This window comes from Hoplias malabaricus, chromosome 8 (genome assembly GCF_029633855.1).
Source record: "Hoplias malabaricus isolate fHopMal1 chromosome 8, fHopMal1.hap1, whole genome shotgun sequence".
Lineage (NCBI taxonomy): Eukaryota > Metazoa > Chordata > Actinopteri > Characiformes > Erythrinidae > Hoplias > Hoplias malabaricus.
In genome coordinates, this window is record NC_089807.1 from 35,017,731 (window position 1) to 35,044,730 (window position 27,000).

A 27,000-nucleotide genomic window follows, 5' to 3' on the forward strand; every position below is an offset into this window, starting at 1 on the left:
AAGCGAATTTGGTATGCTGTCTGTCCTTATAATACAGTGATACTGATATTTTATGCCCCGTTTGTTTGCTCACTAAATAAATAAACCAAAACGTGTTCTGTCCAGTGCCCCACTTATATCTGAACTCACTGAACTGCGGTGTCGTGCCTTATTGGATGTTTTCCTGTTCTTCCAACAGTACATACACCACCGACTGATCCACCTGACCCCGGCAGACTACGATGACTTTGTGAACATCATCCGGAGTGCCCGAGGGGCTTTTTGCCTGACCCCAGTGGGCATGATGCAGTTCAATGACATCCTGCAGAACCTGAAGCGGGGGAAGCAGACCAAGGAGCTGTGGCAACGGATTTCGCTGGAGATGGCCACTTTTTCGCCCTGAGCATTTTACACGGTAGCTGGGACTCTTCCTGCAGCCTTGAGCTCGAGCCCAGCTAGGTGGGACCTCCAGCCCACCTTCTGAGTCATGTCGTGCACAAGCTCACCACTGGCAGCACAATCAATCCTCCTTTCTGCCCTGAAACACTCCAGGATGGTCACCGATGTGCAATCTCGCGGAGTTGCCAAGGCATGGGAGTTATTCAAGTCTGAAAGGTTCATCATAAACTTGTCAAGATCATTGTGTCTAATTTTTTTTCCTTTTTTTTGTGAGACGTCGAGTAACTTATGACTAGTGTTTATCCTCAGAATCTGTTCTTTTTTTTTTTTTTTTCCTTTTCACTGAACTGTGTTGATGCTCTGTGCTGTCCTCCCTGAGTTTTAGATGGTTGTTGAGATCCCATGTTGAAGTTTGTTCTTTCGTTTCCATTTGTTTTCTTGATGTTAGTTCGTTCAAATTTGAATGAAACCACTAAATGTCAGACTCATACTGCAACATTCCTCTGCCTTGGAGGAGTGCGCCTCCACCAGTCATGAACGATTTCAACTTTGGATATTCACACCGTGTATAAACGAGGGAAAAAAAAAAGTTTGTTAAAAGAATTAAACAGACATTTAATATGAAACAATAATCTGAGTACGGGTGAGGATTCTTCTATGTTTTGTTTATTCTTTGTTTTGGTTTTTTTGATATTTTGTATAGTATGGTATGTCTGCAGAGAGCGGTTTGAGGATTGAGAGAATGTTGAGTGACAGCTACGTGAGTTCCCTTTTCCAGTCAGTTGTTGGTAGCACGGGCTTGAGTTTTGGAACACAGAGGTCTGGCTGGACCAGATTTTTTTTTATTATTTTTTTTTATTTTATAAAACATACTAATATTTAACCTTTGTGATCTGTCATATAACAGCTGCCTGCTATTTTCATTTGAAGAATATTTTTTTGTCCTGTTCATGTGGACTTATTACCAGCAAGTATTTGTATATACACACAAACAAAAGCAGTGTTCTCCTTTGCAATCTGAATTGACCTCACTCTGTGTGTCTCTCTCCTGTTCTGGTTTTCTAACATTTACCTTAGTCTAAGACAGGAGGTCCATCAAAGGCATCGCCAAATCCCTGTGTTCCACTCTGAAGTCCAGTGCTAGCTTTGGAGCTCACTAGAAGAGAATGACTGTGTAGAAAATGTACTGTGATATTTTTGTATTCTTCAAAGTGTAGCTTGGTTGGGAAAAGATATATAAATATATATATATAAATATAAATAAATAAATATATATATGAATATATAAACTGTGCTGATTGCAAGAGGCTGTAATCTAGACTAAATGGGGGGTGGGGGGGAACTAAAAATGAACAGACAAAAAGCAATATTGAAAATGTAGAGTTTACTTAATAAAGATAACTCAAAACACTATGTTTTTGTGGTTTTTATGTTGTGTACACTGACTGATTTTGAGGTAGCCTTATTTTTCTGGTGATTTAATTTATAACAACCAGAAAGCAGAAGAAATACTGAGCAGTATATAGCTCCTCAAAATCATGGCCACAACTTGGAGCACAAGAAAGATTAAAAATTAAACATGAAAGACCAAAAGAATTCTACAAGGCTGAAAGGAAATATTATTTTTCCATTTCATATTTTTTCTGAGAAGAATATAAAAAGAACTTGGAGGGTGTTCAGTAATAAATGGAAAGGATTCCACAGTCCTAAGCAGGCGATTGGACAGCTCTGACCAAATGCCACTTTCTGAGAGTGAATTTAAATTCTCTTAAATATTTTTATGCAAAATTTACTGCGCAATTTCAATGTACTTGCTTAACTGAATAACCAATAGAAAAGAGTGTAATAATGCTGCATATTAGATAATGAGTAATGTGAAACAGTGTTTATGTGCATGGATGCATATCCTTTGGTCGCTAGGTGGCGCACAAGGGTGAATTTTGCAATGTTGAAACTCTTCTCTCAGACCAGATAGCGGAATAACACATAAAGCGAGGTTTCTCACTTACACGAATAACGTAAGGCACACGTCAGATCTGGCCTTATGTAGCTAAACTAAAATATTCTTGTGTCTGGGGGGAAAAATCTTTCCATTAATGTTTGGTCATTTACATGCATAACAAGTCTTTTTAACTGCTCCTTATTGAAATGGTGGATTTCCTGACTTCACATGGCTCTAAAAGTTTAGTCACCAGAGATGTGCACATGTTGTGGTTGGGATATATTATGGGATACATGGACACACACTGGATGCTATGCGTTTATAATTACTAGTCCATTACGCACACGTATGCAACAGTCAAGACTCCTGCTTTAATGATGTTCTAAGCAGAAATAGGTTAGCACATCCCCTGCCAGGAGCAATTAACCCTTTGGACAATTTTTGATCTGTTCTGAATAACTATATATAAAGGAGAAAATGGCCAGTGTAGATTAAAAATTTTCTGTGATAAAACTAACAATCAAATAGAAGTAAATGATAAAAGAATTTAGAATAAAAGGCATTTTATTGTTTTCCCAACTGATGTGTTCATACATTTTGAGAAGCAAGACGTGTCATCAGAAAAGGGGTGCTCAAACTTTTTCACACGACAGTAATACGTCTCTCGAACCAAATGTTACAGTTTAAATTCTATGTACTACTAGCTCTATTAGAAACGTAACATAAAACACACTGATAAAACGTAATTTGAGAAGAATTCATCTTAACCTTGCCCCCAAAACGGAGACCCTTTACCTGGGACCGAAAACTAAATTCTATAAGGAGGCGCTTTTCTTTCGGGATCTTCTATCGGCAGTTTTCGTGCTGCTTTGTGGGGGGAGTCCAACAGATAAAAACTACCAAATGTATACGTGTATGTCAACATTTTGTCACGTATTTACAGTTACATTACATTACATTTACATTGCAATACAATATGGGGTTCTTCGGTTATGTCCCCTAAAAACACCCTCACAGGTATCAGCGCTTTATTTTGTTAGTGAACTTGATGAATCCCCCCGTTTCGAGGGCTGATTTGGTTTGGTCCAGAGTTTCGGCCAGGAGTAGAGACCCAACCAACATCATCAGAGCTCAATGAAGATGGCGGCTTTGTGGACGATGCTGTCAACAAGACTTTGAATTTTGTGGGTTTTTAAAGACCCTGTCGAGTATGCGATCTCTCTTTTTGGATAGCCGTGTTGAGGAAGAAGTGTGTGGGTGAGTAAAGTTTGTTAACGGCTTGTTTTTCGCTCCGTACACTCTTCTCGGCTAACTTGTTGTTCCCAAACCTATAACTAACATTACAACCGTCCGGGTCCCTTCGTTTTTGTTCCCGAAATAAACTTTATTGTAAACCAGCGGCTCTGTTTAAACGCTGACATTGAGATAGTTTACGAAGCCGACGCTGGCTTCTTATTCGCCTGCATTCTTTTTACAATTCCCTCTTCCACCTTAAATTGTGCAGCGGTTAAATGGTGCAGCCTCGGGCGCCAGAATGGAAATGCTGCCCCACTTAAGGTGGAACTGGGATTTCAAAAAACACGCTGGCGAATAAGAAGCCAACTTCAGCCTTGCGGAATGTTTCTGGTCGGGGAATCTCGGTTTAGTGCAGGGCTAGGTTTGAAGTCGGATTCGGAGCCTGAGATTTGTAACTTAGTTTTTCAGACTTGTGACTGAGATTTGTAACCGCAACTGACTTAGTCAGCTATGAACTGAGAGCTGAACTTAATTCGATTCCGTCTTGCCGTATTGATTCACTCTGTGTATATCCCAAACACACTTTAAATATTTATTCAAGTTTATAAACGTTTGTCTGTGAGTTAAAAACAATCTGACGTCTGCTTGTAGTTTAATATTTCCATGTGCTGTGTTCAGTGTTTCACAGGAAGCTGTTGGCTGGATAATTTTGATTGGTGGACTATCCTCAGTCTAGCTCTTACCCCGAGGGGTTTAAAAACTCCAGCAGCACTGCTGTGTCTGATTCATTCATACAAGTGCAACCCATGGGGCTGGTCCTGACAATTAAAGTAGTGGGTGAAATGTATGGGGAGCAGCAGAACTGCAAAGTGCACTTTTATGGTAAATTGAGCTGATAAAATGGAAAGCAAGTGTATAAACAAGCAGGCGATTTGAATATTTTGCCTTATCAGTGTATGTTTGTATGTGGTGTTCAGAAATACATTATAGTTTGTGTTTATTTATTCTTTACACAATAATGACTAATACTTTACAAATAAAGTCACAGATCCTACATTTTTTGTTTCCATTTACAACATTTGTTAATATCATCCATTACTCATTGTAACCTCCCAGACCCTGCTTATCCTTTAGAACTAATGAGGATGGATTTGTTACTGTGGTTTGTTGCTTTAAAACTGATTTGTGTGAAGCGTCTCTGTTCCAGCCTGAAACACTTTTTTTTTTATCACTACTGTGTGAAGCAGTGTGCCTAAACGTAGGTTGAATAGACATATGTGTACATGCCTTAGTGTTGATGACGTAATAAATATGACCAATTCCAAAGAGCTATTTTGGAGTTTAGTGTTCATGTATGAACTGTATGAACCGGGCAATGAAAAGCAACTTTAGGAACTTTAACAATGATCATCTACTCAATCAGGTGCCATTAATTGGATTATTTATTTTAAAGAGTAAGCATAGCCTATTACAGTTGTGTTAAACCCATTCAAATCTGTATTTTTTTTAAGAGTCATGCTATTAGCTTTTTCTTGTTTCAGCTTTGGACCCAACATGTGACACTTGAGTTTCTAGAAATTTATGCTAATATTTCAGTTTTATCTTATGTATATTTTAATGGTTTAATAAGGAGTCTTCGTTTATTATGTTTGTTATTACATGTTTACGAACACTACATAGATTCAGAGAGCCTTACTATGAATTCTATATTATGTTTGTTTTTTGCTGGTTAAAATAGTTTTAATATGTTTTACTTTATAGTCTAATGGAGAATGGACGTGGTTTTGTGGACCAAGATGCCTTTTTCCATTGTTTTTGATGGGAGAGGCGTGATGCGTGTGTTGTCTGTGCAGCTGTCTATTGTCCAGAGCACCCCAGGCACCCAATTTGAACAAATTGCTGGAGAAAAAAAACGATTTAAAAAGCCCATATATACTTTCTTTCTTTTTTTTCAGTGCTGTCTGTTTAGATTAAAAAGAACACGCTGCAGTGTCTGTACTTTTTCCTAAACTCCCCTCCTAAAGAATATTCGAGAATTGTAAAGTGGCAGATTTTGGAAACAGCTGTCCAACAGCTAATCTACAGCAATGAGGACTGTCCATGACAGTGTTCCTCCCCTGCATTTTACTTCACTTTACTCCTAGCATCCGCAACAGCTATATAGGAATAATGTACCTTAATGCACTGTTATCTCACTTGAGATGTGTTTTATAGATGAAAAATGTAGCTAATGAATATGCTAATGAAAGTTGTTGTCATCTCTTGTACTTGATGCTAGTTCTGCATGTGCGTGTGGCTTTATGGGCTCCAGATGATTGCCAGAGGCAAATCATTGCACAGCGGATACTCATTGTATGTCTCTACACAGGTTGGGTTCTTATCAACAAACTCGTGCAGTAACTTGAAACGTTGGGAAGCCAGTAATGCACAAAAAAAATCCTCATTGAAGATGTCTCCCAGGAATCGTCTTAAAGATTCAGAGTGACAACTCTGGCAGTCGTCTGGAATTTGTAGGAACGTGGTTTCAGTTTTGGACCCACTGAAGTAGAGTGGATGACAAATATCGTATGACGATTGAACTAACACACACTCACATCAGAAAGGGATCTGTATGGAAAAAAAAAAATATTTTAACAATCACAGAGTTGTTGTTGCTTAATGGTGCTATAGGGCTTACACCGCACTGTGTAATAAGCTGATCAGAAGTTGGCAGGACGTTATTTATTATGTGTACAAATCAATTTTAAAGTCATCATCATCTTCTTTTCCGCTTCTCCATTTCAGGGTTGCGGTGAAATTTTAAAGTTTTTTTTTTTAAATATAATTGTAATTCAAAATTCAAACCTTCTTCCACTCTTATGTCATTTATATTTATGGTAAGTGTTGCATAGTACAACTAAAAGTTAAGTAGGACGGCACGGTGGCGCAGTCACACAGCTCCAGGGACCTAGAGGTTGTGGTTTCAAGTCCTGCTCCGGGTGACTGTCGGTGAGGAGTTTGATGTGTTCTCCCCGTGTCCGCGTGGGTTTCCTCCGGGTGCTCCGGTTTCCTCACACGGCCGGAAAACACACATTTTTGGACCGTGGGAGGATTGGTGACTCAAAAGTGTCTGTAGGTGTGAATGTGTGAGTGTGTGTGTGTGCTGCCCTGTGAAGGACTGGCGCCCCCTCCAGGGTGTGTTCCTGCCTTGCGCCCAATGATTTTTGGTAGATTCTGGACCGCAACCCTGAACTGGATAAGCGGTTACAGATAATGAATGAATACATTTTTTATATTATTCAAGTGGACTCCTAGGACTGTTCCTGACCATCCCAGGCAGGTTTCACACGTAAAAAACTGATGTGATTTTTAATATAGTGGAACCTTTGCACTGCATCTGACTCATGTTTTTGCCTCAGTGCTCTGAAATCATGGAAAAACAATGGAAGAAGAATAAATGTATTTATTGAGTAGGAACGATGATGAATTTATCATTTTACTGTAACCACACTAACTCACTCACTCACCCAACGCATACTGATTCGGCACCAGTCTCCAAAACAATATAGGGAGTTCAGCAGTGTTTCCGAAGCTCACTGGGGGAGTTTGAGGCTCTGCTTCTGCGTGTTGCTCCTCTCATTAAAAGGGAATATATTTTCTTTAACCTTTGCATCTTAGGTCTCAGCGTGTTGTTTATGTTTTAAGCTTTTGTGTTCTTCTACAAACAAGACGAGCTGTTCAGCCGATGTCTTCCTGATCATTTGTTTAGTCTATAACCATGACAACGGCGCTCTGATTGGTCGGCTTGATTTTTAACGCATCTGTCAACGTCGAAAATAGAACAGGTTCTATTTCAAAATCTGACACAGCATTGCAGTTTCTGACACTCTGTCGAGGACACTGTTAATATACGTGTGTTTATTTTTAAAACTTGACATGCATAAAACTTGACATGCATATTTTTAAACTTTTTTTCGGTGTGAAAAGAAGTTTAGTTCTGTAGAATCTTAAAGACCTACAATAAGTATGGCTTCATTTCATAGCTACTACCTTAATCCCACTCTGTCTAATTTAGATTTTTTTGATTATTATTTGAAAGCTATTCGACCATTCTTTATAGTATGGAGTGAAGCTGGGGGTAGCCGCATGTTATCTTCACCAATCTCAGGCATGAGGACAGGTATATTGACGCTGAACTAACTGAACCCCTGAAATGCTGGACTAGGCCCTAATGGAGCCGGTGTGAAAATGTGCTAGAGGCAGAATTCTTGCACATGCTGCTCCAGTACCTAGTTATCTGCAGCACCAAACAGGTTTCTGGGCATCATAGGTGGACTCCTAGGACTGTTCCTGACCATCCCAGGCAGGTTGGATTGAGCCAGACCAACCTGGCAAACCTAAAAGCCCAAGAATCCACACGCTTGCCCAGTGTCTGGCAGTGTAACTCAGTGCCTGAAGGCCAGTATCAGTGAGTTCACTGGCAGATGGATCCACATTAGCAGACTGAAGCAGTTCTATGCGGCTTCCTTCAGACCAAGAGAATGCTTTGTAGACAGCCATGCTGCAGTGGCATAAGCCTTAGTATGGGCACCAGAGATGAATCTGCATTTTGATTTCTGGGGGAAACTATAAGACAAGCCAGCAGCCAAAGCAGGAGTCTTATGTTCTTAGCTTTAACAACAAGGGTGAGTAATGTTTGTGGAATCTTTAGGTGCTGTGAAAATGAAAATGTAGTAGATGTTACTGTATGTAAGCTCCCCTTTAAAGTCCTATAGTTAAAATGTCAAATGGTGGTTTTCCACTGTATGGTACCTGGTGGGCTCGGCTTGTCTCTATTTGATTTATTTATTTATTTATTTATTTTCTGCTTTGGATTAATTTGGTGCCTGGTACTCTCCGCCATGCCCCACCCCTCCCCTGACTCACAACGAGTTAATTGGCCAAAGAGACTCATCACTCACGACAGAATAGACGTCCAGCGCAAACCACTCTCCAAATTAAAGAAGTGGTCACATTTATATTTATGTGACTCACAACGGCAGCTTGTAAGTTACGCTGTGTTCTTTTGAAGAGGTGTGCATTTATTGGGTTGGTGGCCAACAAAATCCCTAGCAAAAGCTGGAGTGTGGAACAAAGAGTTAAAAAAAACTTGTTTGCAAATTTGTGTTCAGGCCAAATAAAAACCAAAAACAAGGGACCATGGACTGAAAAGCGAGTAGAGCAGTGAACAAGCATCTAAACTCAGGGTTGGTCTCAGGAGCTTGAAAGAAGTAACACACACACACACACACACACACAGCCAGGAAGGGAAAGAGTTAAGGTCAGAATAAATTGGACTTCTCACACAAACTACTTCACAGGAAAAGATAGGATCTCTCTGTCGTACTATGAGGGTGAAGCAAGACTGAGCAACAGTTCATGAACATCTCTTCAAGTGTCTAAAAGGCATTACTCATGGTATTCTGACAAGCTATATTATGTGTTTGCAGTAAATGCTGTGACATTAACGTCATACTACAGTCCACCTGTAGCCTTGTTGCAGCCTGCTTCAAATGATCTCAACTGAAGCCCAGAGCTTTTTAGGGCACTTGGGTTGGACACAACACACAGAGGATAGATTTGAACAACGTAAAAGCCTTGTCATTTGAAGCTCCACTAGGTGCAACTGGCTGGCAGTGTATTTGACATTAGCACTCACAGTAATGGCGAGCTTCTAGGGTAAGATATGGGGACACTCAGACACTGACCTTAGTTTATGACTCTGTTACAGTTCGTATGCCTTTAAGACTGGAGTGATGCCAGAGCGTTCTAACATGAAACGATTATGTGTAATATTGTGTTTATTAAAAACGTATCAATAAAAACAGTTCTAACAGTCTCAAATGAAAATTAAATCTGTGAAATTTGTATTCCTAAGAAAATGTAATTATGGCGTTGGGCAAGTCTTAAATTCAAGAAAATGAAACTGGAGGGGAAATAAATCTGAAAATAGAAGAAATATAACCGGTTTTATAGGGTGCTGTTTCATAATGATTTCAAGGACAGTGAAGAGCTTTAACAGTATTGTATTATATGCAGCCTAGTGGCAAGCTATAAAGGTGTTTTGTTATTCAAGAATATTTTAATCTTAAATTACAGATGAAAACGATATTAGCACTTACTTGAAAAGTGGTGAATCCACTAGGTCAGAAGAATGAGTGAAATAAGTTTGATGTCTTGGCTAATGGTTTCATATTGTTATGCAACTCTTGCTGCAATGCAGTGCTTGAAGGAATTGTCCCTTTCTCTCTCTCTCCCTCGCTCATCAAGAGACATGAGCCCAGGTTCTCACTGTTTAAGCTCAGAATCTAAAGGCTGCTTAATCTTGAGGGAGCTGAGCGAGATATTGTGTAGCACTGGGAAATCACTTACTGGATTTCGCTGTGCTTGATAACAGTAACTCAAGGAAGGCAATACACATGGCACGTCTGATAAGGTTCCAGTTCTCAACTTCAACTGGAAAATCTATTGAATTCATTTAGTGGTGTAGTTTATTCATGTGTTGTGCATTAGATGGTGATTCCCATAGTGTGATTTGTTGATTGCTTGATTGTAGAATGTTCAAAATGGCTTCCTACGCACTATACACTACATTTACTCAATATTGGTGCTTTTTCACTGCATGGAACATACTCGACTTGGCTTGGCTCTTTCTTGGCTTTTTCCATTAGCCAAATCTGGTACTTGGTCCTTGGTTCCGGGTCCTTACCCGCTCCTGATATGTACACCTTGCAGAGTGCTGATTGGCCAGAGAGACCTGTCAATCACCACGCAATGCTGAGTTTCTGCACGAACTAGCCACTTGTAAAAATGTTCAAGTTACAGCAACGGTTACATTCATAATATCATAATATCACATAGTGTTTTGATCAGTGTCCGACGAAAAACACCAAACGCCAAAAGCCAGACGTGCAATGAGGAAAACTGCTGATCTGTGAGAACCACAGAGCCATGTTCCGTCCAAAAAATCCCCAAAAACAACAGTAAACAACGCCTAACCATGGAAAAGAGAGTCGAGCGGTGCCGAGTTGAGTCGAGGAAACTCAATAGAGGAGGGTAGTGAATATTTACTGACACTACCGCATGTGTTTTTACCAAACAACACAGTGTACAGTGCATTCGCTAGGGTACGTAATTTGTTCACTACTTATCATGTTGCATAGTAGGATTGTTTGTTTCAGACACCACTACAAAATGGGGGCACCCCAGAATAGTGCATTATATACTGCACTAATATATGGGTCAGAGTTTATGACTCAGCATTGCAGTTTCATTTTGATTAGTTGAAAATATGTCACAGTCAAAGTTATGTTTTCATAACTTTCAGTATTTTTTAATAGTTTATTAAAACAGGTAATGGACACCGTTCTGTGCCATTGTGGCATCTTTTAACCACCTCCTACCTTCGGTTTCACTAAAGCATGCATCTGATTCAGACATGGAACCACATGGGTTTCTTGCTGCTTACTGATGCAGGGAAATACACTGTTAAATTAAACATAAGATACTGTGTTCAATTAAACATAATAATCATGCCTTCCTGTCATGCATTGGGTAAGCAGCTGTCATTGAATGGTTACAGTTCCCTCTGAGAAATGCCTCTCTCAGGAAGATACAGTGCTTAAGGGTTAGGTTTGGAAATGTATGCGGTTCCTCTATCTGTGACAGGCAGAAACATGAGACCTGTGCAGGTTAGGTCCCCCCCCTCCTCCTCACTCCGGCCAGGTTTTTTCTCCAAGGAGGGGCTGTGTCCCTCATTTTTCTTGTATTATATTCTGCCCCTGAGGTGCACCTGTAGAATTTGTGTGAGATTGTGTACCAAAAATTAGTTTTTTTTTCTTAACTAAAACATTTTCCAATATCCCTTTATCACTTATTTAAACAGGCAGATTATTTACTGCACCTTTGGAGCTGTTATATGTAAATGAGCTTTATTCTGATAGGATGTCCTGTTTTGGGCCTCATTCAGAAACAGTCTGGCTGAAAGATTACTGTTAAAGATTACAGGTAAAATGCTGTATTTAATTTATATGGAAATTAGCGGTTTTCTGTCTTGAAATTTGCACTCAAAATGTATTTTAAGAAAATGAAACATGGAATATCAGAAAATGCACACATTGTGCACCAGCGAAAACTGTGAAGAAATGCAAAAAATACAGTTAAATAATACAAATGTTTGTAATATCAACTAATGATTGTTTGTTCAATCCCCACCCCACTGTCTGTGAAGAATTTAATGTGTTCTCCATGTGCCTGTGTGGGTTTCCTCCCACAATCTGAAAACACATGTTAGTATGCGGATTGTGCCTCTGAGTGACTGGGTGAGAGATTGTGATGCCCTGTGATGGACTGGTGTGTTCCTGCATTGCACCAAGTATTTCCAGGTAGGCACCGGAGGCAGAGGTTACATAAACCAAATGAATGATTGAATAACCTCAGGACCTTCCTGCTTTATTATTCTGTTTTAACATGAACACGTTTTTGCATGTCACTGTCACAACTATAGGGTACTGGGTTTATGGGTTTGAACCCTGCCCTGGGACACTGACTGTGAAGAGTTTGGTATGTTAATCCTGTTACTGCTTTGGATTCCTCTCACAATTCAAAACCAAATGTCTTTACGTGGATTGGCTACTCAAGTGTCCATAGGTGCTAGTATCTGAGTGTGTGTTGCCCTGTGAAGGACTGGCGTCACCTCCAGGGTGTGTTCATGCCTTGCGCCCAGTGATTCCGGGTAGGCTCCGGACCCACTGCGAACCTGAATTGGATTAGCAGTTACAGACAATGAATGAATGAATGATGGATTAGCTGTTCAGAAGTGGTCATAGGTGTTAATGTGAGTGCCTATTGGCATCCTGTAAATCGTACCCTGTGCCCAGTGATTCCAGGTAGGCCCTGGATCCACCTCTGGCCTGAACAGGATGACGGATGACTTCTAAAATTCAGATTAACATTAATATTTAACTGTCATACATTTTTAATGGAACACATTAATGATGCATTGAATTGGGTTAATTAGCTTTAACAGGTAATTCCCTAATTGCTAAGCAAACTGAAATATATATGTGATTGAGCATGAAACATTTGGACACTGTGCTACATCTGTCATCAGGCATATTCAAGAAGAGCCTATAAATGAGCTAAATGAGTGGTAATGATATGTTTGGTGAGATATATTTTATATTTATTTATTTATTTATTTTTAAAAACCTACTCAGCTGCAAAGCTCATTGAAAAGAACTGCATCATTAATTAAGAAATGCATATCATGAGCTGCATATGTTTATTCCCATATTTAATGTGTTACCTGCAGCATGCTAATGAAGCAGTGATGTAGATGTGTGTACTAACTTTGAAGGAGTGTGATGGGTTTATAATTTTTCTTTTGCCCCTAGGTGGAAAAAATGGAAGATTGGTTCAATTAGCTGTAAATGAGGGATCAAAGAGAGTGAAAAAACAATATTTTTGAAGTAGCAGTGCTAGATTAGCTTCTCTAATCTCTTCGGGGTTTTTATGTCTTCCGTCAAGAGCTCTTGTATGTGGAGGCTGTTTGCAAAGTGCTTTGCTCTCTCTCCTGCCATACAAAGCCTCTTTGCTTATTTGAGCATTTTCCATGACAGTATTCTTTGCCCTACCTGTGCTACTCAGGTCTTTTTTGTCAAATTCACATCAAGACATCTCAGTTAGAAGTTGTTGCTAGGGCTGTGCCGTATCGTATCGTATCGTGTGCAATAATATCGCAAAAAGCTTTTAAACGAAAAAAATAAATAAAAAATCAATATCGTGATTATCGTGATATTCTGATATGTTTACGTAATGATGTCATGCAGTTACACGTAATATGGCGTACATTCATAATGTGAGTCCCTGGGCGCTGGGTGTGGATATCCACTGCTCTAGTAGTGCTTTTCCACCAAAAGAACTGTGGTTCTTAAACAGGTTCAATTCCTGATTCTTGGAACCATGGTGCTCTCCAGCGAACCGGCCCATGTTTCGATAGGAATGTGGCTGAATACAAAGCCAGAGCCAGAGATAAACACAGACACACACAGTGTATTCCTGTTTTTTTCCCATTATTTATTTATAGCACATTATATATGACCCCACGGTGAAGCTTTATTTGAGGCTCTGTGCTCTATGTGGATTTTCTGACATGCAACACATCCAAGAACAGGCTGCTCTTTGGTTCCAGTCGAGAACAAATTTTCTGGTTCGCTTGCCAATATATATATCTGTGGAAACGCGGCAAACAATTCCAAATTAGGTTTGGGAACAGGAACCATTCTGGTTCCTTGTTGGTGGAAAAGCTCTATGAATCACTACCCCCAGTGCACTAGTTTGTTTATGTGTTCATTGAAGACCTATTTCTGTTTGTATATTGAGCAGTGACAAATAAATACATGTTTACTTTTATGTTTACTTGAAAGTCAGCTTGTGCATTACAAAGAGATGGCTTATTGCCTCTATAATGTCTGGAATCTTATTTTTTTAGTTTTTTTTTTTCATGGTTTCTTGATTGTGTATTTTTAGAAGATAACCGACTGTACACAGAATCATGCAGAGTCTCCCTTAAACCACCTGGATTACAGTAAATCATTTAGGACTATTCCATCTACAGTTGCATACTACACTATAGAGTATGCAGCAATAGTGGCAGAGCTCTTTGAAATCTTTGTGTCTTTCCTCTCACATTTTCAATATTTTATGCACCCATAAGAAACAATAGACTGTTGTTACAGTCAGAGTCAGAGTTCAATTCTAAAAGACCTTTGTGGATACTCTTCCTTCATTTCAGTAATTTGTACCTTTTTAGTGTTGCTGAATTAAGCTATTAAGCTTATTCAAGATAATGTACGTTGCATAACACTGAATCACTCAAGAAGAACATCATGTTCTGAGAGGACTCAATTATCTGGTTTTGTGAGGCACTTACTTAGTTACTTCAGAATACCCATTCCCCACTTCCCAAAACCCATCTGAGGTTTTTAATGGTAGGTGACTAGACTTTTTTATTTTGGGCCACGTGGCTTATCTTTTAAAATTACTTGGGGGGAAAAAAAGCTGTACTGTGCAATGGTTCTTTGCCTAAAAGATAAGGAACTCAATTAGGAAAAGATTTTTGCATGACTTTAATATATGTACGCATTGTACATTGCATGAATGTGTGCTGCTGAAACAACCAGTTTTGAATTTATCATGATTATGAAGTAGGGCGGCACGGTGGCGCAGCAGGTAGTGTCGCAGTCACACAGCTGCAGGGGCCTGGAGGCTGGGGTTCGATTCCCACTCCGGGTGACTGTCTGTGAGGAGTTGGTGTGTTCTCCCCGTGTCCGCGTGGGTTTCCTCCGGGTGCTCCGGTTTCCTCCCACAGTCACACGTTGCAGGTGGATTGGCGACTCAAAAGTGTCCGTAGGTGTGAATGAATGTGTGTGTGTGTGTGTGTCTGTGTTGCCCTGTGAAGGACTGGCGCCTCCTCCAGGGTGTATTCCTGTCTTGTGCCCAATGATTCCAGGTAGGCTCTGGACCCACCGCGACCCTGAACTGGATAAGCGCTTACAGATAATGAATGAATGAATGAATGATTATGAAGTCAAAAATATGGCGGTTACTCAGTATACATTCTTGTGTCATCTTCTACCTCCTAAGTTTTCAAGAATGGTTCATGACTTGCCAACAAAAATGACCAGAAAGTAGACTTTGCGAGGACATTCATTTCATGAACTTAAAACACAAGTCCTTTCTTCACATTCTTGCTGTTTATAAAGAGCCCATGAAACCCTTTATTACCCACAGAGCCTATGTCTTTTTAGCCCACTCGTTTTAAAAATATTTTAAGAACCCAATAGGGCAAAATGAGGTTGGAAGAAAAAATAAATCAAGTGGAATTTATGGAACAACCTTAAATATGCAAGTATAACTGATAGCAGTATGAAATTTCACTGAACAGCTGCTCAGACACTTTTATGTGGTACAGTGGAGCCATATGGTAGGGTTACTCATTCAAGTCAGTAACTTGCTTAACAAAAATTTCACTCCATGTGACCTCGCAGCACTTCAGGTATTCATGCTTAATCTGAACACATGTCTTGGCCCTAGCTCTTGGTGTCAGTTATTTATTATTTAACTGACCAATGACCTGACCTGAAAGTTTCAGACACACTGTGATCGTTGTAACAAGAGGTCATATAACCCCTCCTGCACTGACACAAAACTACAAAAGGAGAGTTTTAAGGTGTTTAATGTCAAGCTACAGGACATTGCCCTTACTGATGATCACCGAATGTGCTATGATTTCAGGCCATACATTTTCCTCTCTGATAATGGGGAAACAGTGGGGTGTATACAATACAATCTGGATCTCTCCAACAAACTAACAGTCTGGTTGTACCTGCCCTAATGTTGTGTACTTATTATTCAAGCTTAGTAGGTAAAATTAAAGAGGGAATGTTAAGAAGAAGAAGAAAACACAAGCACATTTGCACTTTAATTTGTGTATCTGGAGACGACTAACACACAAACACTGAAACAAGACAAGCCAGTTACCCGAGTCTCTCCAATCATTGCTCTGGACCCACTTTTATGTGGGTGTGCAAAGGTGAGGTTAAATGGAACAAAATAAACACAACAGCTCTTTTCCAAAACCTTGTGAGCTGTCTACATCGAGAGCATTTTACGTCATAGTGCATGCTCCTGAAACGTGGGCTGTCCCAATTTTTGGATACCTCAGATCTGCTGCCTTCTCGGGTACCTTTTTAGGCAGCATTGAACTGTTCCTCGTATCATTTCACAAAGAACAATTAAAATCGTGATAAAAACAGAGAGATTAGAACCCATCATGCTGAAACAGATGCAACACTAGCCGCTGAGGTATGTAAACACAGGTCCTGTGTAGTGGGCAGGAAACAATAGTGATGCAATCACTCTCTAACTAGAGCATCTCAATCTGAATCATGAGGACATGCATTAGAACTCTGCCAACGTAAACAGCTGTCTATGTAGTTAGTGCTTACTTAGGCAGCTCCCAAGGTTTTGGGACAGACCTAGCGAACGCGAAGATCAATATCGATAAAATAAGGCAAAAATGAAAACAAAAAGAAGAAAGTAAAGCAAGTGAAAATTGCCCCCCAAAAAAGTTGTGGCTCTTTTTTTAAAAGTAACTGGTGCTGAAACTGTAAAATAAAACTGTTTTTAAACAGGGGGGAGGGTGTGGTGTTGTTTGATCCTTGTGGTAGTTTGAACAAAGCGGTTCACAAATGTTTCTATTTATGACCAAAGGGGACTGTGTTAGCTTATAGAAAAGGGGCATACAAGGTCCCCTTTAATGTCCTTTAATCTGGCATGGAACAGTTATTGTCTATTCTTATATGTGGGATGTCACACTGTCAGCATGAGTTGGTATATAAATGTGTGTATGTAAAATGATGCAATGTTTCAGTTTGATGTTGCTCTTAGAGAACTGATGCTGTCAAAAATAGTAGAGCTTCTCTGTGACACATTGATTCACTGAATTCTGTGAATGTATGCATGCCCGCTAAATCTCAGCTGTGTTGGAGAGCTAGTGAAAAATCACTCTCCTCAAGGTGTTGGCTACATCAAGCACAGCTCTCGTATCCGTTCTAGAAATGGCCTTTTAACCTCACTGTATACACTGTAGTATACAGTAAAGCTAGTTATATTGTTGGACACATGAAGACATTTGCTTTCCTGTGGTTTTGCAAAAAGTTGGAATCGACAAAACTGTGTACTACGTTTTACAGGAACAATAGGTAACATTGGTATTTTTGCTCCTGCCCCCACCAACATTGGCTGAGTGCAATTCACTTTTACAGCACTGCCCTGAAATCAAGAGGGGAAGGGTAGGAACGGAGGGTGGTTTCCTATTCTCACAATAAGACTGCATCTGACAATATCAACAATGCATTTCGCACATGTCGTATTGCCCCTGCCTAGTGAACTAGTGAAAGCAAAATGCATGATTTGCACAAGGTAGATTATCAATAAATGTTATTACTCTTTTTATAGCGGCATCTGTTTTATACAAAGTTCAGCTGGAAATCTAGTATTCAACAGGGAGTAGTCAAACCATCACAGGCCCAGTAATCATGCCCCGAACGGTCTGATTTATGAATATTTCATGACACCATAAGAGCAAAAGGCTTGTGTTGTTGCTTATTACTCATCTACGTCTTATGTACTATGTTTCTTACAAATCAAATGTATTTACTAATCCTTAGTTGTTGAAGGCAGATTGATGTAGTTTGTGTCTGGGTGGAAAAAGGTGGCTTTCGCTTTGTTCAGGGGAATTGTCTCCACTTTTGCTGACAGTGAGGAAGAGCCGTATTGTCTGCTTTAGCACAACAGAGGTGTTCAGGAAAACCATTTTGTCTTCAGCCAAGTAACTCTCAGACTATGTACTGGTTTGTTTCTGCTTAAGAGGAGTGGTTAAGAGACCTGTCATTTTGGAGTTTCCTATCAATGACTGAGCTTTCCTTCCTAGAGCACACATTGCTGCAGTCAGTGATTTTCCTGTGTTTTAGGTCTTTTTAAATGAACTGATGACTGATCGTGATTTTATGTTTTTATTGATATAATGCTTTAATTCTTTGCCCTTTTTTAGGGCAATTAATATCAGCATGTGGGTGTTTTTAACCTCCCAGGTACATTGGGTTTGGGACAGTTATGTTTGCTATGTTTTGAAAGCCCTTTTTAATTAAATCTTAAGCATTACAGGACAGTACTATGCTATTGTCGAAAGTGTTAAACGTACTGCTACCATAAGAGAATGCAAATCTAGCATAGTTTTGTCTCCAGAGCACAAGTGTGCCCTTAATACCTGCAGCTTAATTTCAACTTGGCTCTGAGACAAAACTATGTCCAATCATTGAAAGACATGAAAAAGGGATGAGGATACTGCTCTATTCCTGCCTCATGTCATCGGGTAAAAACTGGCTGTTTCACAAATGCAGAAAGTAACGTTACTTAAGGTGGAACTGATTCAAATTCAGGAGACCGTAGGTAACTTTGCATAAACTACACACAAACCCAAACAGCATGGGTTACCAATGAGCTTCTGTGGTAATTCAAACAGTGAATAAAATCTACCCAAAACACGTACAAGCTACAGTCTTCTTACTTAAACATGCCGTTTCATTTTAAAAGATGCAATAAATAAAGAAATAAAAGCAGACTTGAGGCTAGCAGTGCCTCGCATGGCTTTTGAAGGGCAGAGCTCCTGAATTTGGTTGGCAGAGCACAAATGGGAGGGTTGAGTTTGTTTTGCTGTGAGAACAGTTGTTCTCCAGAATCGTCTGTGTTGCCTTTACTTAAGAAAAGCAGTGTGAGGTGGAGAACATTAAACATTCAATAACAAATCTATTGATTCAAGTGGTGCTACATTTTCCCTTAGAAAAACCAGCTCAACACCAGCATTCTCCACCTCAAAGCGTGTGGGTAAAATGCACTGTGTCCGTCCGTTACTGTGTCTGTTCCATGGGAACGGACATTGTCACACTCTCGAGGTGACTGTAGGATCCTTCTGTTCATGTCAGTAAGCAGCGTGCGCATGGCACGGCTAAAATGATCACGCAGTGTTCAAAGGCTGTGTGCAGTGTCAGATTGCTGTTTGAAAAGGACTAAATTTGTGTGTTCTGGCCTTTAGTTTCCCAATTAAACATAGCGTTACTTAAATACAAATGACTGGATTTATAGTGGTGTCTGCAAATAATGTAAAACAATCCATATAAATATATATAAACGTGTATAAATGTGTTGTATGTAAATATTCTAAATATGTTTTAGCTTTAATGTATCATATAAATGCAGTAAAGCTGATTTGGGCTCTCTCCTGCAATAGTATCAGTGCTTGAAAAGGTTTTTTTTTTCTGCTTGGGAAATGTTGTTGTTTTGGAGGCAGTCATGCCAACAAAGCTCTTCTGAATTGAGTTCAATATAGCCACTTCATTAAATTTCTATGCGAACTCCTCTTTCCCACAAGCACCACACTTTTATCTCGCTCTCTCTCGCTTTCTCTCCCTCTCTCTCACTCAGTCTCTTGCTTTCTCACTCTTTTGCTTTCTGTCACCCTCTCTGTATGTGCGTCTCTTGCTCTTTTACTTTATATCTCTTCTCTTCTCACTCTCTCTCTCTCTCTGTGTCCCTCTCTCCCTCTGCCACTGTTCAGTCAGCATCATGACTGAGGCTTTTGGCTGGGCAGGCTTTGTTTGGAGCTGAAGGAGCACAGTTTGAAGGCCAGCTGATGGGTAAACAGGAGGCTCCTGAGGAAGTCCAGTCACAGAGAGCTCTCTTGCGTGCTTTTTTTGCACTTTATTTTCGCCCACATTTTCGTTCTACACTCTGCAGGAGGGAGGAGATCTTTTCAGCTAAACTTCTTTCTTTGTTTATGGCCCCTCTCTCTCTCTCTCTCTCTCTCAATAGTCACCATTACCCCACTAAACAAGCATACAGAACACAAACTAGCTGCATCAGCTCTTAAGAGAGATCCTCGCTGTTTGTCCTTTTACCTACATTATTTGCTTACTTTGTGTTTTTATTTCACCTCTGTTTTCCCTTTTCTTTCTCTCTCACATTTCTCCGTACACCTGCAGGCTTGAATACAGGGAGAGCAGTATTCCACTAGAGGATGCCTGATTATCAAAACCTATTAGAACTGGTATTGATCAGTTTACTGATTGTGAATCAGCATTTTAACTTGTTTTTTTGCCAAAGAAAAAGCTTATTTGACCTATGGTCATTTCTGAAGCAGCTACAGCTGAAAAGCACTTCAAAGCCTTTTTGTCCTGCTCATAGGCTTAAGCCCATGTACAGTCACTTGGAACTTTACCAGACTTTACCTGGAGGAGCAGTATATGTGAATGCAAATGGCCCCCAAGTACATAGTCGAGCTGGTGATGGTCAGGAGAATTGCAGTGAATTCAGGCCTGCACATGCGCCGTCCATTGAACCAAATGGACAATTTGTAGCTGTGAGAACATGTCTGACATGACTGTACACTTCTCCGGCTGTGCACTGCATGTGTGAAAGGGCAACGCCGGAAAATTATTGGACTTGAATCTCCGGTATTTTCGGTATCTGGGACTTTCCACGTATCGGCACCATCTCTGGCACTTAAACACGGCTACAGAGAGCACTGATACCATAGGTGTATTGGAAATGGTCCACTGTTCACTATTCCCTACATGTAGTACACGGCACTTTTCGGGACACACCCCATGAAGCAGATACTGATGTGCATGCGCACTGCTAGATGCAGCTCGAATTTAAAGTAAAAAAAACACAATGTCTTTGGGTCTTGGATGGGAAAGCCTAGTCATCACGGTCTCTACACATTGCAGCGGGAGCTGAACATTAGTAGAATAGCTTATAGTTGCGGCTATGTTCCACCTTAAATGGTTCAGAGACAGCCTTAACCGTAGTGTGTGCCACAGTGTTGCGTCATTTATGGTGGAATGGAAAATTGGTATACAGTTGGAATAAAGGCTGTAACAGCGTGTTGTGTGGTGCACTATGTTCTCCTACAGGTAATACTTGTTATTTGGGGATATGTGCATCCAGTTTTTCATAGTTTTACAGTTTAAGCCGTCCTCCACTGTAGAGCTCCACTGCACGCGCCTGTTATCTGTTCTCATTGGCTGTTGAAGGGACTCATTCAGCCTTAAGTTGGAGAGTGTACACTGGGGGAATGCATCCAATGTTGGGTTGAAAAAAAAAAATCAAACGTTTGATATGCTGTGACTGGTCTGAAATCAGGCTAAAGGTCGTGTAGTGTAACCCCAGCTTAAAGCATGCCAAAGAACACTAACTTCATTCAAGCAACCACAAAGAAGCACGCTAACACAGGTCAGCAGCAGTCCTTAGAAAGTGCATTTCACAGTCGTGATAAATATCCCCATGGCAGTGTAAAAAGCTTTTCAGTCAGGCTAGACTATGTCTTTATACTTGTACTTGTTACTGCGTTGTGGAAATATTAATTTTTTTCATGGCTCTGAGATTTTGTGCAGTTGATAAAAAAGCAAAAGTTGTTCATTCAAGCATATTATATCTTATAAGCAATACAAAACACTGCTTTAAAAAGAAAATAATCTGTAAGTATAGCCATATAAATATCTAGTAAATATCTAGTACTCGGTATCGGCAGATACTTCAACATGAAATATCGGTATCAGAAGGGAAAAAGTGGTATCGGCGCATCCCTAGTTTATGTGTGATAACAGTTTTAAAGTTTTCTCCAACTGCCAAAGCACAACTCACTGTATTGTATAACTTCACTCACTCATTCATAAATAAACTCACTTTATCTGTATATTTCCCACATGTTGCACTGCACGATTCCACTGTATCTTAGTAGGGATGGAAAGCTTGATTAGGGCATAAACTGAAATTTGTCTTTCAGCCCAACTATGCAGTTGACTGGAACTAATTTAATTGGAGAGCCCGTCAATAATGAAACATATGTGTGCCAGATTTCAAAACATGTGCTGAAAGAAAATGAGTTTTTAATGTTTGTTTGATTTCTTTTTTCAATTTTGACTTAACCTGAGCCTACACTACTTCTATTTTTAGCCAGATTTTAGCCCAAATATGCCCTTCATGAGTTGAAGGCCTGTAGTGTGAAATGGTCAATAATGTAGACAGAATAGTGTTTCTGGCAATATGCAATGAAAGCCACGGTAGTGAGGATAAATAATAAAAAAAAGCCAAAGAAACCACAGGGATGTTGCTGCTGCTAGTGGAAACTGACTGTAAAATAGTTCTATAACGTGTCATAAAATATTTACCACAACTGAACTCCACAAAGAAATTGCCATTGTCATTAATTAGGAGTAATAGGGTTGCCAGATAGATATTTTTTCAGTAGTCTTTTCAAAGGTTTTTTTTTTTTTGGGCGAAGAAGCAAGTTTAGCAGGTGTAGGATAAAGAACACTAGACCAGATTATGCATTGAGTTTAGCATGAGAATCCAGCTTCATCTGTGTTTTTGTCCCGTTTGATTGTGCTGATTCCATCTAGATTTGGCATTCTTATAGCATGTGCTTTAATGACACTTTCTGTGGGTGAGATACCTGGTTATTGCTTAATTGTGTAATGTGTGCACTTTTTGACCAAAAAAACTAAATTAAATTCTGTGAAAATTGTGGTAACCATGAGGTGTTCATTGTTTTCAAAATCGATTAGGGCTGTAAAAGTTGGTGGTGCATGCCTTGCTCAAGTAAAGCACAAATTGTATCGTACCTGCTTGGAAGCAAAGTGCAGATTTGTAACACCACTCGGGTTGTGGTGCTTCAGGAATATCAACTGAATACAGTGAGGAGCAGAGGTTGTGTGTGAGAGTGAGCTGCCAGTTTATAGTAAAATATTTCTCCAGCTCTCCCTGTGATATATTTTTCTCAAACACATTCAGCCTTGGTTGGCATTTTTTTGCTTCTTCTGTACAGAGAGTTACTGTCTAGTTTACATTTGTTTGTATCTCTTGATAACAGAGCGATTTCTTGATAACTGGGAGTTTATTTGCAGCTCCAACTCACAGGGTGTCTCTGTCCTGCTGTGAAGTGTGAATGCCCTCACAAGAAAAAAAAAGCAGTGCAGTTATGAAAAACTCAGTATGTCATTGCATTTGTAAATTATCTGGAACCTACAAACCCACAAACTGTGGAAACAGGTCAACCCAGTCAGTTTTTTGTGGTCTGCCTAAATCAAGCCTTGCTGTAGTGTTTGAGCCTTGTGGTGATTTGACCACAGCCTGTCACAGACATTTCATTAAGACCCCAGGGAGCTGTTCATATGTCTCCTTTTAGGAAGGAGATGGTCTTTTTTCTAAATCTATGAGGAGTTTCACGCAGTATTGAAGCTAAAGTGCAGCAAGTAGCCAAGTTCGGCTTCATTATGGAGTGTAAACCCATTTTGACGTTGATTTAATGTAGCGTTTGGCCATAAGTGTAAGAGTGGTGCTTATGGCATGCTATTCCTGCCTTGAATCAGATTCGGAAAGGGAACTGAAACGCAAAAAAAGAATGGAAATAAATAAAAATCTGAATTTGGCCCATCTAGTTTATAGAATGCCTGCAGAATGCTTAACGCCAGTGATTTACAGGATTGAGGGCTAATGATTTGCAGCTGTTTTTTAGTGTTTGGTTTAGGCCCCTTGTTCCTGTTAAAGATAGTATAAAAATATATAAAAATACTGTTATGGCAAATGCGCCCTCCAAGGTTTGTTCCTGCCTTGCGCCCAGTGATTCTGGGTAGGCTCCGGACCCACAGTGACCCTGAACTGGATAAGTGGTTACAGATAATGAATGTTATGGCAAATGCAGTTTAAACAATTATATGCTTCAAAATTTGTAGCAGTGTTTTGAGTAAAGCGTGTTCCTTTTCCATCATGACTTTGCCCCTGTGCACAAAGCAAGGCCAATTAAGTTTTGGAGTGTTTGGAGTAACTTTGACCTTCACAGGTCCTGATCTCAACCCACTTGGACACATGTGGTGTAAATTGAAATGTCTAATGTTAGCCCGACTGTCTTGCCCAAAATCAGTGTTTGACCTAGCAAATGCTATTTTGAATGAATGGGCACAGATTTCCACAGACAAACTTTAACAATTTATGAAAAGCTTCCCAAAAAGTGAAGACATTTAAAATCACAAAGGGGGAATAATTGCTATTTGTGCTTGTGTGGATAAGGTGTACTTTTTCTTCTGTCTTTCATTTTTAAAAGGCTTTATTGTTAAAAAGGTCTTTGTGCAAAGTTCAGTATTTAATACTGTGTTTAACAAATAGCGGTTGATTATTGGGTTATAAATAGTAGGTGTTGATTCGTTTGACTGTTCCCGTGTCTGCTTTCAGAGCCCTCTGAAATAACTCTCAGCTATGTAATTAGTGTCCTGACCCACTGCTGTTTGAACATGGCTGAAGTGAAAGCAGTGGCTCCTGAGTTGTTCCATTACCTTACAGGAGCAGGAATCCAGGTGGTGTAATGATGGGGTTGAATTATGGGCCTCCTGCTGGGAACTGCCTCAGTTCCTTTCGGCGTGTGGTTTCACAGCAGTTCTGTTACTATGCAAATGCAATAGTCGTAGCTAAAAAAGAAACACAAATTTCTCTAGCGACTGTTTGCCTCAGGCCTGTATTTCTGGTGGGTTTTGTGTAATTTGCTATGGAAATGTGGCCTGAGCTCCCAATTACAGTGCTTTTGCTCATAGGAAACAAATCTGAGTGCATCAATTGAGTTGGTCAGTTTTTGAGAAGAACATTGACTTCTCACTTGAACACTGTCAATGGAGCGGTATCATTAAGGGTATAGTTTCATTTTCGTTTTATTGTCTCGCTTTTATATTTATCAGTTTTATTCATATTTGGAAGGACAAATAATCAAGCAGGTAAATAAACAAGCTTTCAAGCTCACTGTTGTTTCACCTTGAGTTTAGCCCTGCACCACATATTCTGTTATGTCACATTACTTTAATAAACCGTTAAAAGGAGGCTTCTCACACCAAATAATAAAAGTTTAAGTCCTGTTTTGTTGTTTCTCTTTAATGAATGATGTAATAATATCATCAAATTTGGGTGCAGTGTAATTCCTCTAGTTTTTGAGTTTACATAAGGGCATGCATTTGCATCCAACACCAAGACTTTACAAGAACATGTAAACCGCCTCCCCGCCAAAACAGTTTTACCCCAATCAACACAGTAACAAGAATAGTATAACAGAGATTCTGTGGTCAACAAATCAGCTGTGTGAGAGTGAGAGGGAGAGAGGAGGTGTGTGTGTGTGTGCGCAGGCTCAGAACATTTTTTCAGTCAATAATGAGTCTCCCAATGTGTAAAAACAACAACAAAAAAGAGAGAAACATATGGAGTGAGGAGAGAGAATCCTGAGGAGCACCCACTGACGGAACACAGCTGTCTTTAAAACCATCTCAGCTCACCAGTTTGTTGGTTGGGAAAGTTGAAAGCCTTGGAAACTTCTGGTCCCAAGATTGTGTTAACTGCTTCAGTTCAGCTGATGACTCACAGAATGAAGTGTATGAACAAAACTAGATAAATAAATAAATGAATAAATAGAGAGAGAGACAGAGGGGAAATCAAGCGAAATAGCTTCAGACACATGTTCTCCACTTCATTCCTCATGCCTGTATCTGTCATTTATTGGCCAACTGTCCCATGGCAGGTAGGATGATGTTGGGGTGTGTTAGAAAAACCAGAATTACCCCACTTTTTTAAATTGTGGCTCTTACCCCCCAAAATAAACACAGCCATATGAAATAAATAAAACTGACAACCAATGTCAGCAGTTAATTCGGAAGATGAATATTTAAAAAAAAAATTGCAACTATTAGGTGTTGTTGTATTATACATTCACATTATAAACTTGTACTGGAAAAATGACGTTTTTGATGGCAATAACTCTGGATTTACCCTTTATCAGATACCCTTTGCGGTTTTGCAGTGCTTTGCAATCAGGGTGCATCATGGCCTCCTTTTTCTTTTCTTGCATTAACTATAGACAGATATGGCTCTCCTGTGAGTTAGTTGGATAACCTTATGGCTGTTAGCTTACTCATTAAACATGCTCTGATAAGAACAGGAAGTAAGTAGATTTGCAAGTAAACTTTTTTCCAGAGATGCGTTGATACAGTAGAGAACACTGTTCTCAGAAACCGGGTGAGCATAAATGTACGTTGTAAACAAGCACAGATGGTTTCTTTTTCAGTGATCTTAATTGTTAATGCGATCCTGAGAATGAATAGTTCAGTGAAGTGTGCATTAAAGTAATTGATGTGTATCCCCAGAGACCCGAATCGAGAGAAGCTGTTATTGTTGGGGGTAAAAAAAAAATTGTCTTTTAGGGAAAAAAAAAACATGAAATTAATTTGAATTGTTTAGTTTAATTGCAACTGCATTAGATATTCCTTGAAAAACAGTACTTGGTGAATAATAAAATAAAGCTTATAATTACTTTTGAATCTATTGCATGTACTTTTACATTATTTATTATGCTTTATTTTATTGACAGTTATTTCCAGACAAATAACTGTCAGAAGAATAATTGTCTCAGAAGTTTTTTTTTTTTTTTATGCTGAAGATTTGTCATTGTGTTTTACGTGAAAATGCATGGAAGGGTGGTCACAGCCATCCTGATGATTCTGAGTTTACTGCACTGTATACAAACCTTTGATTGTATCTTGGGGAAAAAAAGTAATGTGGGTTAAAAAAAGAATTGTCTTATATTTTTATAATAATGATGATTCTAACCTTAAACTTAAGTAAACTGTTTTGTTTATGGCATGGATAATGAAATAATACCTGTGGCAAAAAATATGGAATTGTTTAATATGCTTATTTGCTTATTTTTTTTACTTCAAAGTAAACAAAGCACTGATATAATACAAAAGAGATAAGTGTAATAGCTGAGTATT

The 27,000-nt window shown here is 39.5% G+C and overlaps 2 protein-coding genes across 7 annotated transcripts in view; both read left to right on the forward strand.

Moving 5' to 3' along the window:
- The window catches only part of zswim8 (zinc finger, SWIM-type containing 8), a 37,716-nt gene extending 35,980 nt beyond the window's left edge, over positions 1 to 1,736 (forward strand). For all 4 annotated transcript variants that reach the window (XM_066678599.1, XM_066678600.1, XM_066678601.1 and 1 more), the window contains exon 28: positions 179 to 1,736. In XM_066678599.1, coding sequence (XP_066534696.1) covers positions 179 to 382 — 204 coding nt within the window. In that variant the 3' untranslated portion in view covers positions 383 to 1,736. The remainder of the gene's footprint in view (positions 1 to 178) is intronic.
- Positions 1,737 to 3,445: 1,709 nt separating this feature from the next.
- ndst2a (N-deacetylase/N-sulfotransferase (heparan glucosaminyl) 2a) overlaps positions 3,446 to 27,000 on the forward strand; it is a 160,283-nt gene continuing 136,728 nt past the window's right edge. For all 3 annotated transcript variants that reach the window (XM_066678766.1, XM_066678765.1, XM_066678763.1), the window contains exon 1: positions 3,446 to 3,577. The gene's annotated coding sequence lies outside the window, so the exon portion shown is untranslated. The remainder of the gene's footprint in view (positions 3,578 to 27,000) is intronic.